The sequence below is a fragment of the Camelus dromedarius genome, chromosome 18, assembly GCF_036321535.1.
Source record: "Camelus dromedarius isolate mCamDro1 chromosome 18, mCamDro1.pat, whole genome shotgun sequence".
Lineage (NCBI taxonomy): Eukaryota > Metazoa > Chordata > Mammalia > Artiodactyla > Camelidae > Camelus > Camelus dromedarius.
This window is the reverse complement of record NC_087453.1, coordinates 17,361,053-17,373,944: the sequence shown is the minus strand read 5'-3', so window position 1 is coordinate 17,373,944 and position 12,892 is coordinate 17,361,053. Positions and strand designations below refer to the sequence as shown.

Below are 12,892 nucleotides of genomic sequence, written 5' to 3'. Positions count from 1 at the left end.
ATGGTGTTTGACTAGCGGTGCTCTAGAATTGAAAGCAGACCGTTCTGTGTGACATACGTGCCACTTGGTGCACACACCGATGATCCACCACACAGGAGGGGACTCTGGGGCAGTGTGTTCCTATCTGCAGGGTTTTTGTTTTTAAATTGAGGTGAAATTTATAGAACATAAAAGTAAATAACGATTTTTTTAACATTTTTTATTGATTTATAATCATTTTACAATGTTGTGTCAAATTCCAATGTTCAGCACAATTTTTCAGTCATTCATGGACATATACACACTCATTGTCACATTTTTTTCCTCTGTGAGTTATCATAACATTTTGTGTATATTTCCCTGTGCTATACAGTGTAACCTTGTTTATCTATTCTACAATTTTGAAATCCCAGTCTATCCCTTCCCACCCTCCACCCAATTTTCATAGCAGCACTATTTACAATAGCCAAAACATGGAAACAGCCTAAATGTCCATCAACAGGTGACTGGACAAAGAAGATGTGGTATATTTATACAATGGAATACTACTCAGCCATAAAAACCGACAACATAATGCCATTTGCAGCAACATGGATGCTCCTGGAGAATGTCATTCTAAGTGAAGTAAGCCAGAAAGAGAAAGAAAAATACAATATGAGATCGCTCATATGTGGAATCTAAAAAACAAAAACAAAAACAAACAAACAAAAACCAAGTGTAAATACAGGACAGAAATAGACTCACAGACAGAGAATAACGATTTTAAGGTGTATGCATTTCAGTGACATTTTTTGTACATCCACAGTATGTGCAGCCACCACCTGTACCAGAGTCCACAGCATTGCACATTTCATCATACCCGAAGGAATCCCTCCCTGTTCCCATTAGCCAAGTCCCTCTCTGTGGGCCCCTCCTCCCAGCTCAGCAACCACCAGTCTGCTTTCTGTCCCTGTGGATTTGCCTGTGCCCATTATTTCATGTAGTTGTGCCTGGCCTCTTTCACTTAGCATGTTTTTGAGGTTCATCCACATTGTAGCATATATTAGTGCTTCATTTCTTTTTATAGCTGAGTTATCTACTGTATGGTTATGCAACAACTTGTCTACCCATCAGTTAATTTGTTGATGGACTTTTGGGTTGTTTCTACCTTTTGACAAAGTAATGCTGCTATAAACACTTGTGTACAAGTTTTTGTGTTGGACATATGTTTTTACTTCTCTTGGGTTTATGTATACCTACGAGTGGAATTGCTGGGTCATATGGTAATTCTATGTTTAACTTTTTGAGGAGCCATCAAAACTGTTTCCCACAGAGGCTGTACCATTTTACATTCCTACCAGCAGTGTATGAGAGTTCCAGTTTCTCTACATTTCTTGTCAACGCTGTTATTGTCTGACCTTTTGAAAGTTCTAGCCATCCCAGTAGATGGGAAGTGATATCTTGTGGTTTTGATTTGCATTTCCCTGTGAACTAATGGTGATGAGCATCTTAGCATGTGCTTGTTGGCCACGTGTATATTTTTTTGAGCAGTGTTTGTTCAAGTCCTGTGCCTATTTTTGAATTGGGTTGTTTGGTTTTCTTGTTCTTGAATTGTAAGTGTTCTTTGTATGTTCTGGGTATTAGACTCTTATCAGATAACATGGTTTGCAGATATTTTCTTCACTTTCTTTTGCAAATTGTCTTCACTTTCTTCATAATGTCCTTTGAAGCATGTACATTTTTAATTTTGATGAATTCTAATTATTTTTTCTTGTATTGCTTGTGTTTTCATGTCACATTTAAGAATTCATTGGCAAGTCCCAGGTCATAAAGATTTACTCCTGTGTTTTCTAATAGAAATTTTTATACTTTCAGCTGTTACATTTAGGTCATTGATGGAGTTAATTTTTGTATGTGGCCGGAGTGGGGGGCAGCTTCATTATTTGCATATAGATATCCAGTTGTCACAGCACCATTTGTTGAAGAGGTGATTCTTTCCTTCTTGGCATTTTTGTCAAAAATCACTTGGTCATAGATGTATGGGTTTATTTCTGGACTCTATTCTATTCCATTGATATGTCTGTCTATCCTGTGCCAATATCACAACTATTTTGATCACTATAGTTTCATAGTTAAGTTTTAAGATCAGAAAATGTGTCCTCGAACTTTGTTCTTTTTCAATATTGTTTTGGCTGTTTGGGGCTTCTTGCAGTTCTGTGTGAATTGAGGATCAGCTTTTTCATTTCTGCAAAAAAGGCTGTTGGAATTTTAAAAGGAGTTGTATTGAATCTGGAGATTGCTTTGGGGACTATTGCCATCTTAACAGTCTTAAGTCTTTTAAGCCATGAACACAGGATGTCTTTCCATTTATTTAGATATTCTTTCGTTTCTGTTGCAGAATTTTAAAAGGCATACTCGAGTATCACTGATGCATTTGACATTACAGAGGCCCTGTTTAGGTGCCATTGGTGTTGGGGACCACGGTAGAGGTCAGTATGTGCCTCCTTTCAATAGGTAGTGTGTACCCACCTCTAGCAGGTATGCGTATATGTGCGTGTTTGCTCACCAGAATCACCAGGGCACAGTCATGACAGCCAGCTTCCCTCTGCAGAGTAAAGTGGCACATAAGGCCTGGCGGTCTGGGTAAGGTCGTTAAGGATTATTGAGCTGGACAGAACCTTAGAGATCGTGCAGTCTGACTTATGGATTGGTAAAGAAACTCAGGCCCAGAGCGGGGAGTTAGCCTCAGACCAGGCATACAGTTTAAGGCAGACATCTTATAATTTTCCATCCAAAAATTTGTGTTTTTGTTTGTTTGCTGTGGGCTTTTGGTGGTTTATTTCATAAGTTCAAGTCAACAGCACAAAGACATCCTTACACAAGAGAGTAGCCAGAGTTGAATCATTTCAACAATCCCAAGAATCTTGTTTTAGAGGTATGACATCTTATGTAGGGGGATTAAAATGGTTGCATGAAAGTGTTCTAGAGTGGCCCCTGAGAAAATCTTTCTGAGTTTGGGAGAGCCCAGTCTGCCACCAAGGTTCTAAGCGCCCTCCTGCCGTAACTGCCTGCTCTTGCTCTGAGGGGAAGGAAGAAGTCAGCTCATTGAACTTGGGCCTGCTGCTCTTTCTCCCTAGCTTGGCACCTCCCCCTTGGCTGTAATGAATACTCAGGAGTACAGCTTTCTGCTTCAGACAGCACAGCTGGGAAGGGGGAAATGGCCCAGGATCCGGCATTGCCTTATGACTCTTCATATATCTGTTTGTAATTTGGTTATAACAACTTGAGAAATTCTTTGGCTATAGCTGAGGGGGTACTAAACCAAACTGATGGCCGTCTGTTGTTTTTGGCAGCATCCCCCACCTCCTACAGGGTGCAGATGGTTAAAAGTGTTCACTTCAGTAATAGGGCAGGCAATAGGTGGGGATAGAGAGCTCCTTTTTTGTCAGCTTTGGAGTAAATTCTCCCCATTCCCCATGGTGATGAAAGCCGGCATCTCATTGTCCATTACAGTAAGGGCAGATGGGAACAGGTAATCTAATCCTCATTTTTAGATGAGAAAACAGTTTAGCGTTTATATGAGCAGTTCAGGGTCGCAGAGGAAGTCAGTGAGAACCAGAACCCCAGTCTCCAGACTCCAGTGATCATCTGCTGTGTTCCCATGGGAGCTGAGAGGCCCTGTCTGAGGCCGCCCCTCACAGCCCTGTCTGGCCCCCTGCCGACTGGTCCTTAGCCTCACTGCCCTTCTTTAGCGTGTAATTCCCTCCTCCCTAGGCTGGCAGCGCTGTCAGCACTGCAGGCCATTCTAATGGTTGTTGAAGTGGGTCAGTCTGCTCACACCAAAGAAGTCGTCTCCTTCTTACGGCAGGCCTTGGCTTGTCCGCTGCTTTTCATCCTTGCTTTGATGTCAGAGCCTTTTTTTTTTTTAAATAGGTTTCCCCCTGGTAGCTGGGGGCTTTTCTTGAGCTGTGTGGTTCTGTGAAGTAATTTGGAGTTTGGAGGCTGTGTGTTAGGTCTTTGGATTCCTTCCATTCATTTCAGGCACTACTGACCCTTATAGCTCATGCTGGATTTGGAGCTTTTATCTGTCAGGATATGTGTGCAGGTGCGTGTGTGTTCTTTCTTTATTAATCTCTTTTCACTCCAGGAAGAAAAAAAAAAGCCACATATAAGGTACTTCACGTACTTGGTGGCCTAAGGGCGTGTTCATCAACAGTTGAGACTTCACTCTGAAAAAGGCAACATGATTTCAAAGCTCCCCAGCTTGAATTCCATACTTTCAGCCATAGCGTTTTTTCATATTAATAGTTCAACTTTTGATAATTCCTCCTGCTTCCTGAAGCAGCTCCATAGATTTTAGCTAGTGTATGTAGCGCTAACTTTTCATACTTATTTATAAAGTGCATGTACATGTTAAGTCAAACAGCATCTGGGCGCCGTGTCACTGCTTGTCTGCCATTCTTACTCAGCTAAAATTCAGTTCTTTTTCTTTTTCTCTGATTATAAAGGAAGCATGTCATAGGAAACTTAGAAAATAAATGTAAAGAAAAAAATCATAATCTCATTACCCAGAGATAACTACTTTTAATTTTGGTATAGTTCTTTTATTTTTTCCTCCTGTTCTAAAATTAAAATTATCATAATGTCATGCTTTTTTAACTTTATGTGATCTCATTTTTCCTTATTAACAAAAACTTTATAAACATTTTGAAAGGCTACTTGAATACCTGTGGTTGAATATTCAGTGATTATTTTTATTGAGCATTTATGTTTCCTTTTCCTCCTTCCTTCGCTTCCTACTTTTCTTTCCTTTGGGCTAACTTTCTGTATTTGGATTATTGTCTTCCTATGAATTTCTAAAAATGGATTCTGTTATGCTACAGATGTCTGCTTATCTTGAAGTATGCTGAAGGTCATATACATTACAAGGCCTTTGCCACCACTGTGCATTTCTGTCTTAGAAGTTCTTGCTCTTTTTCAAAGCATTCTTAAGCAGTCTAGAACTTCATTGAGCTTTATTTACAGTCAGAAGACATATATATCGACAAGTTAAGGATTAATCTATGTTTAATGAAGGAATGAACATTGAATAGTTTAATTAGACAAATGGAGTTCTTGTCTGGGTTTTAAGTTACCCGTTTACATTTGAAACAGCTGTGGGAAAATAGCTACTTCTAACATTGACTTGAGGGAGCATAACTGAGGGCAGAGTTCAGATTACAGAAATTTGAGCACTTGTGTCTAAGTGCCTGTTTGACCCAATGGGTGCATGTTATTTTGAGCAAAGTTCTATTTTAGTCTTTATGAATGTTCCTACTCCTGTTAAGGTGGACTTTCTTCAAGTTGTGATTTTTGAAGAAAGGAAAATTGGATTGTGGCATACTCTGCAACCTTGGAAGTTACACCTTTGACTTCATTTTTCTCTATTAAAATGTAGAACTTGAAATAAGGTCAGAGTGAGTCTTTTTCCGTGGTTAGAGCAAAAATGTGCATGATTATAATCAGGAGTTAAAATGAAACCTTTTCAAACAAAGACCCTCATCTCCGAAGGCTTTGTGTGAAGATGTGGTACCAGCCAACTGTCTTTATGACTTGGCAAGCCTCCTTATTTATTCTATTCCTTTTTCAGATTCTTTAGGGAAAAGTGTGGACAATTCCCTTGCTTAATCCTGTCATTGGGTACTTCGAGAATTTTAAGCAAAGTAACTTTGCAAATTTCAGCTCAACAGAAACTTGCCAGCGGCTTTCTGAGCATTCTTGGGGTTTGGCTAATGATTATAAATACACACATCCCATTTTTTCTTCATGATGTCTGGTATGGTGTATTTGGTGCTTTTCCAAGTCCCTTTATTTTACCCACAGTGTTCCTGTTCTGTGGGACATGGGCTTTATTCCCAGAAAGATACCATTTACCCCCGTTAGGATTTTGTGATGAGGATCTTCAGTTTCCATTCTGGGCTCTTTCTGGCTTTCTCTGTTGCGGCCAGTGGTCTTTGTAGCCTCTTATCTTTGGTGTGGTTTTTCATTTATAAAATAACAATTTTACCTTCACCTGGGGCAAACAGGTTCCAACACAGTCAAACCTGAGTTGTTAGTATCTGCCCTTCCTCATCACACAGGACACCCACCTCCACCCCAAAAAGCCAGGTCTCTCCCCCACCCCCCATATACTGTGATAGCTCCCTATCATTTGGCTTCATAGTTTGTCATTCTATTTATGGATTGTTTGGTTATTTCTCTGAGCAGTTTGCAGAATCCTGTCTGTATTGTCACTCTTTCATCTCCAACCCTATCCTGATGCTTGTCTCGGCATCTGACAGCTCAGGTGGCAGGTACGGTTGCAGCTCAGTTCACCTCCAGGCTAGGTCAGAGCATATATTTGATGGGGACTCCTTCTGGTTGAGGATGTTCTCACAAGATCTAGCTTTACTCCTGAGACAAAAGCTTTCCCCTCTGTCAGTCCTTAGATTGATAAGGTTGGACTGTGGTGCCACCTGATTATAAAATTCTGTGACTTTTTTGCCCAAAGTCTTGGAAGTCGAGGGCGCTTTCATTTTCTCAAGCCAGCTTCTAGTAAATATGCTGAAGTTTCAGGACATGCTCAAATGGTTTGTGGGAAGAAGGATTTTGTATTCCATTAATAATTCTCTTTTTCTTCAGTTTTGCACATCTTTTCTTAACATGTAAATCCAGGAGGATTAACTATTGCTTGTAAAATAATAAACATGGGAGAGGGTGATTGTTCTTTTCCTCCTCAAATCTGCTTAATTGACTTTGAGCGATTTAACAAGTGCCTAGTCTTCTTCATATCTTACCATTACCCCAGGACATAGGCACTATTTCCATTCCTATCTGAGCTAGAAGGACACTTAGCCCAGCCAGGTGAAGTCATATGTCACACCACAGGCAAGGGATAGAGTAGGATTTTCTGACTCAGTTTTTTCTGTTCTGCCAGAGACCTTCCTCCCTTGGGAGGGATACGACACACCCTCAGTCTTTTGGAGGAGCTAGGAAATGCATTTTCTTCCTTTTTTTGTTTTTAATGGGAAGGAATTGGTCTTTTTATTGCTTGTAGAGAGAACTGTATCCAAACACAGTGCAGTAGCCTACGGGTTGCCTTGTTCCAGGCAGACCTCTTAGTACTTAAAAATGTAATACACATTGCTTAAAATTATTTTCTGTGAAAAATATTCTTTTCCTTTCTACCCTTTGCTTCTCATCTGCCCTCCAGGAATGCTTGACTCCACCAGTATTTGGCTCAAAGGGAGAAACGGTTTAAAGTTCTGCGTCTTTGATGTTTGCACAACATCAGCGACCTGGTTTTTTATTAAAATGGTTGTTAAGGAAGCTTGTGGGGGCTTTGTTATTTGCATAAGGCTTGCATTTTTGATGGTTAACTTAAAAAAAAAGAATTCATTATAAAGAATTCTTCTTGTACATTAGTATTTTGGTTTTACCTGGTTTTATATAATGAGGGACCCATTGCATAAATGGTGTAAGCATTTTTGAAGGTCCAGGTGCATTTTTTAATGTCTCTTTTAAAAGTACTTTTATGGACATCTGTTAAGTTGTAAATTTGAACTTTATAACTACATTAAGGTTTGCAAATTCACCTGCTCCTAAAATTGATTTTATTTTTATTAGTTTCTTTTGTATTAGTTTAGCTACATGGAGACACTAACTTTTCATTCTTCTTCCCTTGCTTTTGCAAATCCCTGCTAGAATGGGGGGTTTTGTTATGGTGGTAGAAGCTCCTAAGCCCTTTGTGTAGAGGGCCCTCTGAGGAGAAAAAAATAACACCGAAAACACTTTGAGGTATGGTTTCAGGCTTCAGAAGACTTCCCATTTGATTCCTCCAGTGGATGGTTGAATTGCTCTGAGACTGTTTCTCTGTGCTCATTTTGTCATTTTCCCTTCTGGGAAGCACTTTGTGTGTCCTGTTGGTGGGAGGCATGAGGAGTTTCCCCCTCAGCCCCTCTTGGGCTCTTGTGGCTGGACAGATAATAAAATTGACAGAAGGCAGATAAATAGGAGAGAAAGAAACAAATTTTAATCATGCACAGGGAGGTCTCACAGAAATGAGACCAAAGAAGTGTCCAAAGCAGGCAGCTTTTATACTTTTTACACAAGCAATAAATTTGTGAGGAATTGACAGAACAAAGAAACTTAGGCTTTGGGTGCTTAACTAGTAAAAAATCTGAACAGAGTTTGGGTTTGGGGTAGTAAATTAAAGAAGCAACAAGGTTTGTTTACACAGGCTTCTCCACTCTGAATTCTCTGACTCTGACAGTAAGGGTGTTCGGCCTCCACGTGCAGGGAGTGAGTCTTTCACATGAGAAATTTATTTCCTGCTTTTCAGAGGAGGGTCGGAGTTTTTTTCTTGCATTGGCTGCTTTGCAGGCAGCTTTAATTCAAAATAATCAATATGTCATTGTGGCATATTTTGGGGTGACCCACTCAGCCCCAGCAGTACCTTTGTTAACTGGCTTTGGTAATGGAGCTCAGAGGCCCTGAGCACTGGGATTGGAGCCACAACTTCCTCTTTTCCTGTATCTTCCCCAGCGTCTTACTCAGCAGCTCCAGCCCTGCTGTGACATCCCAGAATGTATCATTTTGAAATGTGGCAGCTGCCACTAAGTCATATGGATCACGGAGCTGGCTAGGAGAGAGATGCAGGTCAGTGATGGTTTTTTTAACGTTCCTGCATAGATCCTTGAAGAAAAAAGCTGCACTCTTATTTTTAGTCCAAAGATTTATATATTGTGTTTTCCCTTTAAAAAAATAAATGAAAGAAAAATTTAATCAATTAATTAATTGTGGTTTGAGTAGGAGCCGTGATTTCTAAGTGTAGATCTCGTAAGCCTCCTGGCAGGAGGAGGGGGGCTGAGTGGGTGTGTTAAGTAACATTAGGGCGAGGATCAGCTTCCCCTTTGTGCCTGGCTCTCACCCTTCGTGCGATGAAGCCACTCTTTGACTTAAATTCAGTCAAAGAGTGTGACAGGTCACCTTTAAAACGGGGCCCTTTGTAAACCTCTTCGTGCATAATAACCCTGTATGATTCTTAATTAGGAGTAGCTGAGCAGTGAGTGTTTTTTATATACCAGGTCCTATAGCACAACAGGGCAGGGTAAAAGGAAGACGAGAGTCTTGTTACTGGAGAGCTTATCAAATCAAGCCCCTGCCTGTGGTGGTATTTCTAACATAAATTTTTCTTACGTAAATACTTCTTAGCAAGAAAAAAAAGTAGGTTTGACAGTGTTTACATTTTGATTGGTATTTCTTACATGAGTTGCTAGAGGAAATACTTACAATTTTGTTTGTTTTGAAATTGAAATTCCTGTGAAAGGTCATTGCAGTGTCAGCCCTTGTCACTTCTAAGCGCCTTATCCCCGAGCTGGTCTGCAGCATGTCAGGTCTGGCTTACTGCTCTCACCAAAAAAGGCAAAGAATGTGTCGGCCTTGCTTCCTTCAGCCAGTTGTCTCGGTGCTCCATACTGATCTGTGTTCCCACAGCGTCAGCTGGATCCACAGGAAGCAGGGGGATGTTGAACACGTTTTCTCCTGAAGTTCAGAGAGTCTGTGAGGCAAGATTCCAGAGCTTTGCCAGGAGCATAAATCCTGGGCATTATCTCAGAACTACACATTGGACCTTGAGCCTCCACATGTTACACACTTCTTGGCAGTCAAGTAAACCTAGGCAGTTCATCACAGGAGCCCGCTCTCCCCTCCGTCTCCTCTCCTCAAGGATCCTGACACCGGGCAGCAGTAGCAGCAAGTCTGGTAGAACGCTTACCTGTTCCATGGCTCCCCACGGCCTCTCTGGGGTGAGGTGGGGCTTGCTGCAGTAGGTGCCTGGAGCTGAATGGAGGATTCATCTCAACCCCTCACCTCTGCCACCGCCCTGATAGAAATTATGCATCAGCAGGGAAGGAAAAGGAACAGAACTACCTGGGTTTGCCTTGTCTTTTCTTGTCTAAGATTGGTAGTGGAGGAAAAGGCAAGTGCCTGAAGACGAGAGTGCAGAAAAGAGCCACGTGCAGCGTGGGTGAGGTGAGTCAGCCAGCAGGGAGAGAGGAGTGATGAGCAGGTGCCGTGCAGCGGTGTCATCTGCTGGTACAGACAAGGCGGGATTCCGTACCAGGCAGGGTAGCGTGCGCACTAGATTAAAGGCTAAGCCCTCTCTTACACACGAGAGTAAGGTATTTTAAACAAGGAGCACGTGACTGTCTTGTCACATCATTTCTCTGAGTGGTACTTGGTGTAGGGAAAAGACTGTGGGATGCAGCACACTTAAATGAGTCAAAAGGATCTGAGCGGGTCACACCAGTTTGAAGTTGGTTTTCATGTTATGAAAAGGAGAAGCCTGGATTCCTGCCGAGCGCGGGAGCAGCTGAGGTTTGGAACCTGACAGCAGCAGAGCTTGGGGCCTGCACTTGACAGAAGGCAGTCTAGTAGATTGAGAGAAAAGATTCTTGGATTCTCCTGAGCTCTGTCTCCTTTGCCCATCCAGACCTAAGAGAATAGCTGGAAAGACAGCTGTGAGGGAGTGACCCGAACGAGGGAGTGTAAAAGGGGGGGGGGGGGAATTGGAGGCAAGTGAAGGCTGGATTTTTATTTGGGAGAGAGTTTTATTTGGATTCACTCTTAATTTTTTTTGTTGGTCTGTGGCAACATTATAATGACTGTATTTGGGAAAAGACTAAATTTAATTTTTAAAAGTGGGGGAGAAGAGGGGATCACAGGGGCACTGCTGAATCTATTTAGGGGACTCTAAAGTTACTGTAGCTTCAGTTTGACTCAATCAGAACTTGCTGTGAATTCTAACCTGCTCATCTCTCCTCAAGGCATTAAGGTAGGTCATTCAACTGTCCTGGTTAAGCAGGTACGTGTTTTAACAGTTTTAGAGGCAGTCTTTATCTGTATTTGGATATTGAGAGTATGTACCTAGTCACAGATTGAAATGTCTTGGTCCATAGGTCATTTTTTAAAAAAGCTATCTTTAGAGCAGTTTTAGGTTCATAGCAAAATTAAGAGGAAGGTGCAGAGATTTGCCGTATACCCCCATCCCTACACATTATACTGTACATCTCCCCCACTAGCAACACCCCACAGGTGTGGTACATTTGTTACTGTTGATGAACCCACAGTGACACATCATAATCACCCAGAGTCTAAAGTTTACATTAGGGTTCACTTTGGTGGTGTACATTCTGTGGGTTTGGGCAGATGTATCAGTCTGAGGATCACCCGAGAGCGAGGCGCCTGGGATTCTGATCCCAGGTCAGCTCATTAGAGACTCAGTACTATTTTCAGACTGCTCTTGAGGAATTCCTTCAGCTGAAGTGCTCTGTGGCTGCCAAGAGTGGATGGCTCCAAGTTCAGGTGGCTTTCATTTGTCAGCTTTGGTCAGAGGATTTGGGCGGAGAGCATGGGGGTAATTATTCAGTAATTATTTCACCCTTTTTGTACCTAGAATTCAGAAGAAGTTAGATGAATCCATGTCCTGTAATAGAGAATTGATCTCCTCTATTAATTTCCCATGAGGTCTATAAAGCCAAAGAAGAAAACTGTTTGTAGAGAGGACAGGGAACCTTGAGATTTCAGACCCTCAGATTTGAAATGAGTTTTCAATTTCAAGAATGAAAGGTGACTACTTCATGTGGTGTACCTGTATGTGATGTTACATTTTATATATTGTTAATTCATCAGGCAGCTGCGTCACACCCACTGTTTACAGGGCACTGCTGGGCATGGTGGATGCTGGGTGAAGCAGATGGGCCTGGGCCTGGCCTCCTCAAGCTTACTAGTTTGATGGGAAGTCACTATTAATGATTTACTTAAGTCATTATTTTAGTTTTATTACATCTACAAATGAAAGAAATGGGATACTAAGAGAGCTTATTACTTTCTTAACTTGTGCCTTGTATCTTCATTTGATGGCTTTTGTGAGCAGCTCTCATTTCAAGTGGAAGGGTGACTGCCTGCAGTGATGTGGGGCAGAGCCTCCCTGCCCATTTCCCTGATACCCCCTCTCCCACTCCTTGCTTGGAATTTTTGTTTACAACTCAGATTAAGTGTTCTTCATTTAACCTATTTCCTCACTTATCACTCTTCCTAGGAGTGCTAAAGCTTGTGCCCTCAAACCCTTTGCCTCCCCAAATATGCATAAGGTATCTGGCATGAGGGAATCTGGAACTTGAAGAAAAATCTTACAGGAGGTCTAATTCCTTCATTTGCAGATAAGGATGGATGAAGGAGGAGAGGGAGCACGTCCACAGTCACACAGCAGCTCAGAGTCAGAGCCAGAACTAAACCCAGAGCTTTGAGAATCAGCCCCGTGCTTTCAGCTACATTCCTGCAGGAGAGGCTATAGTCAGCGAGGGCCCAGCCTCAGAAACCTCCCTGTCTTTGCAGAAACCCCTGCGGGGATGGGGGGTAACAGCGAGAGGAAAAAAAGTCAAACCCCAAGAGAGCCATATACCACAGAACTGACAGGGCCAGGATTATTATTCCATACATTTACCAAGAGGACCTTTAGTTGTGAGCTGAGGAAAGAAAATAGTATATTTATTCCTGTCACCAGGGGAGTCATATTTCAGAGGAACATAGAAATCTAACCTGTATGGAGAGAGCACCTCAGAGCAGCCTGTCAGGGGCGCAGATGCACACTCAGTGTACAGGAGGGCTCCGGGGCCAGCGGAGATGGGGACAGATCTCCTGGATGAGCAGGAAGGACTTTTCTTGAGATGTGGGACTCAGCAGGTAGGCAGAGGAGTGGAGTCAAGACTTTGCTGGGACCAGAAGAAAGACATCCCTCGGGCTTGAGGGGAATTCTGTACAAACGGCCCGTGCAGGCTCTGGCCCTGGGAAGGCTGTGAGAATGCATGTGGGCAGGAGCTAATTTTAGAAGACCTGGACTTCTGAGCAGTGGTGG

General features: G+C 42.2%; 1 protein-coding gene across 4 annotated transcripts in view; it reads left to right on the top strand.

Moving 5' to 3' along the window:
• RPRD1B (regulation of nuclear pre-mRNA domain containing 1B) overlaps positions 1–12,892 on the top strand; it is a 77,435-nt gene that overhangs the window by 28,718 nt on the left and 35,825 nt on the right. Inside the window, exon 7 of one of the 4 annotated variants that reach the window (XM_031433829.2) lies at positions 8,521–8,634. The exons of the other annotated variants lie outside the window; for them this stretch is intronic. Coding sequence (XP_031289689.1) covers positions 8,521–8,595 — 75 coding nt within the window. The 3' untranslated portion in view covers positions 8,596–8,634. The remainder of the gene's footprint in view (positions 1–8,520; positions 8,635–12,892) is intronic. 4 annotated transcript variants of the gene reach the window in all.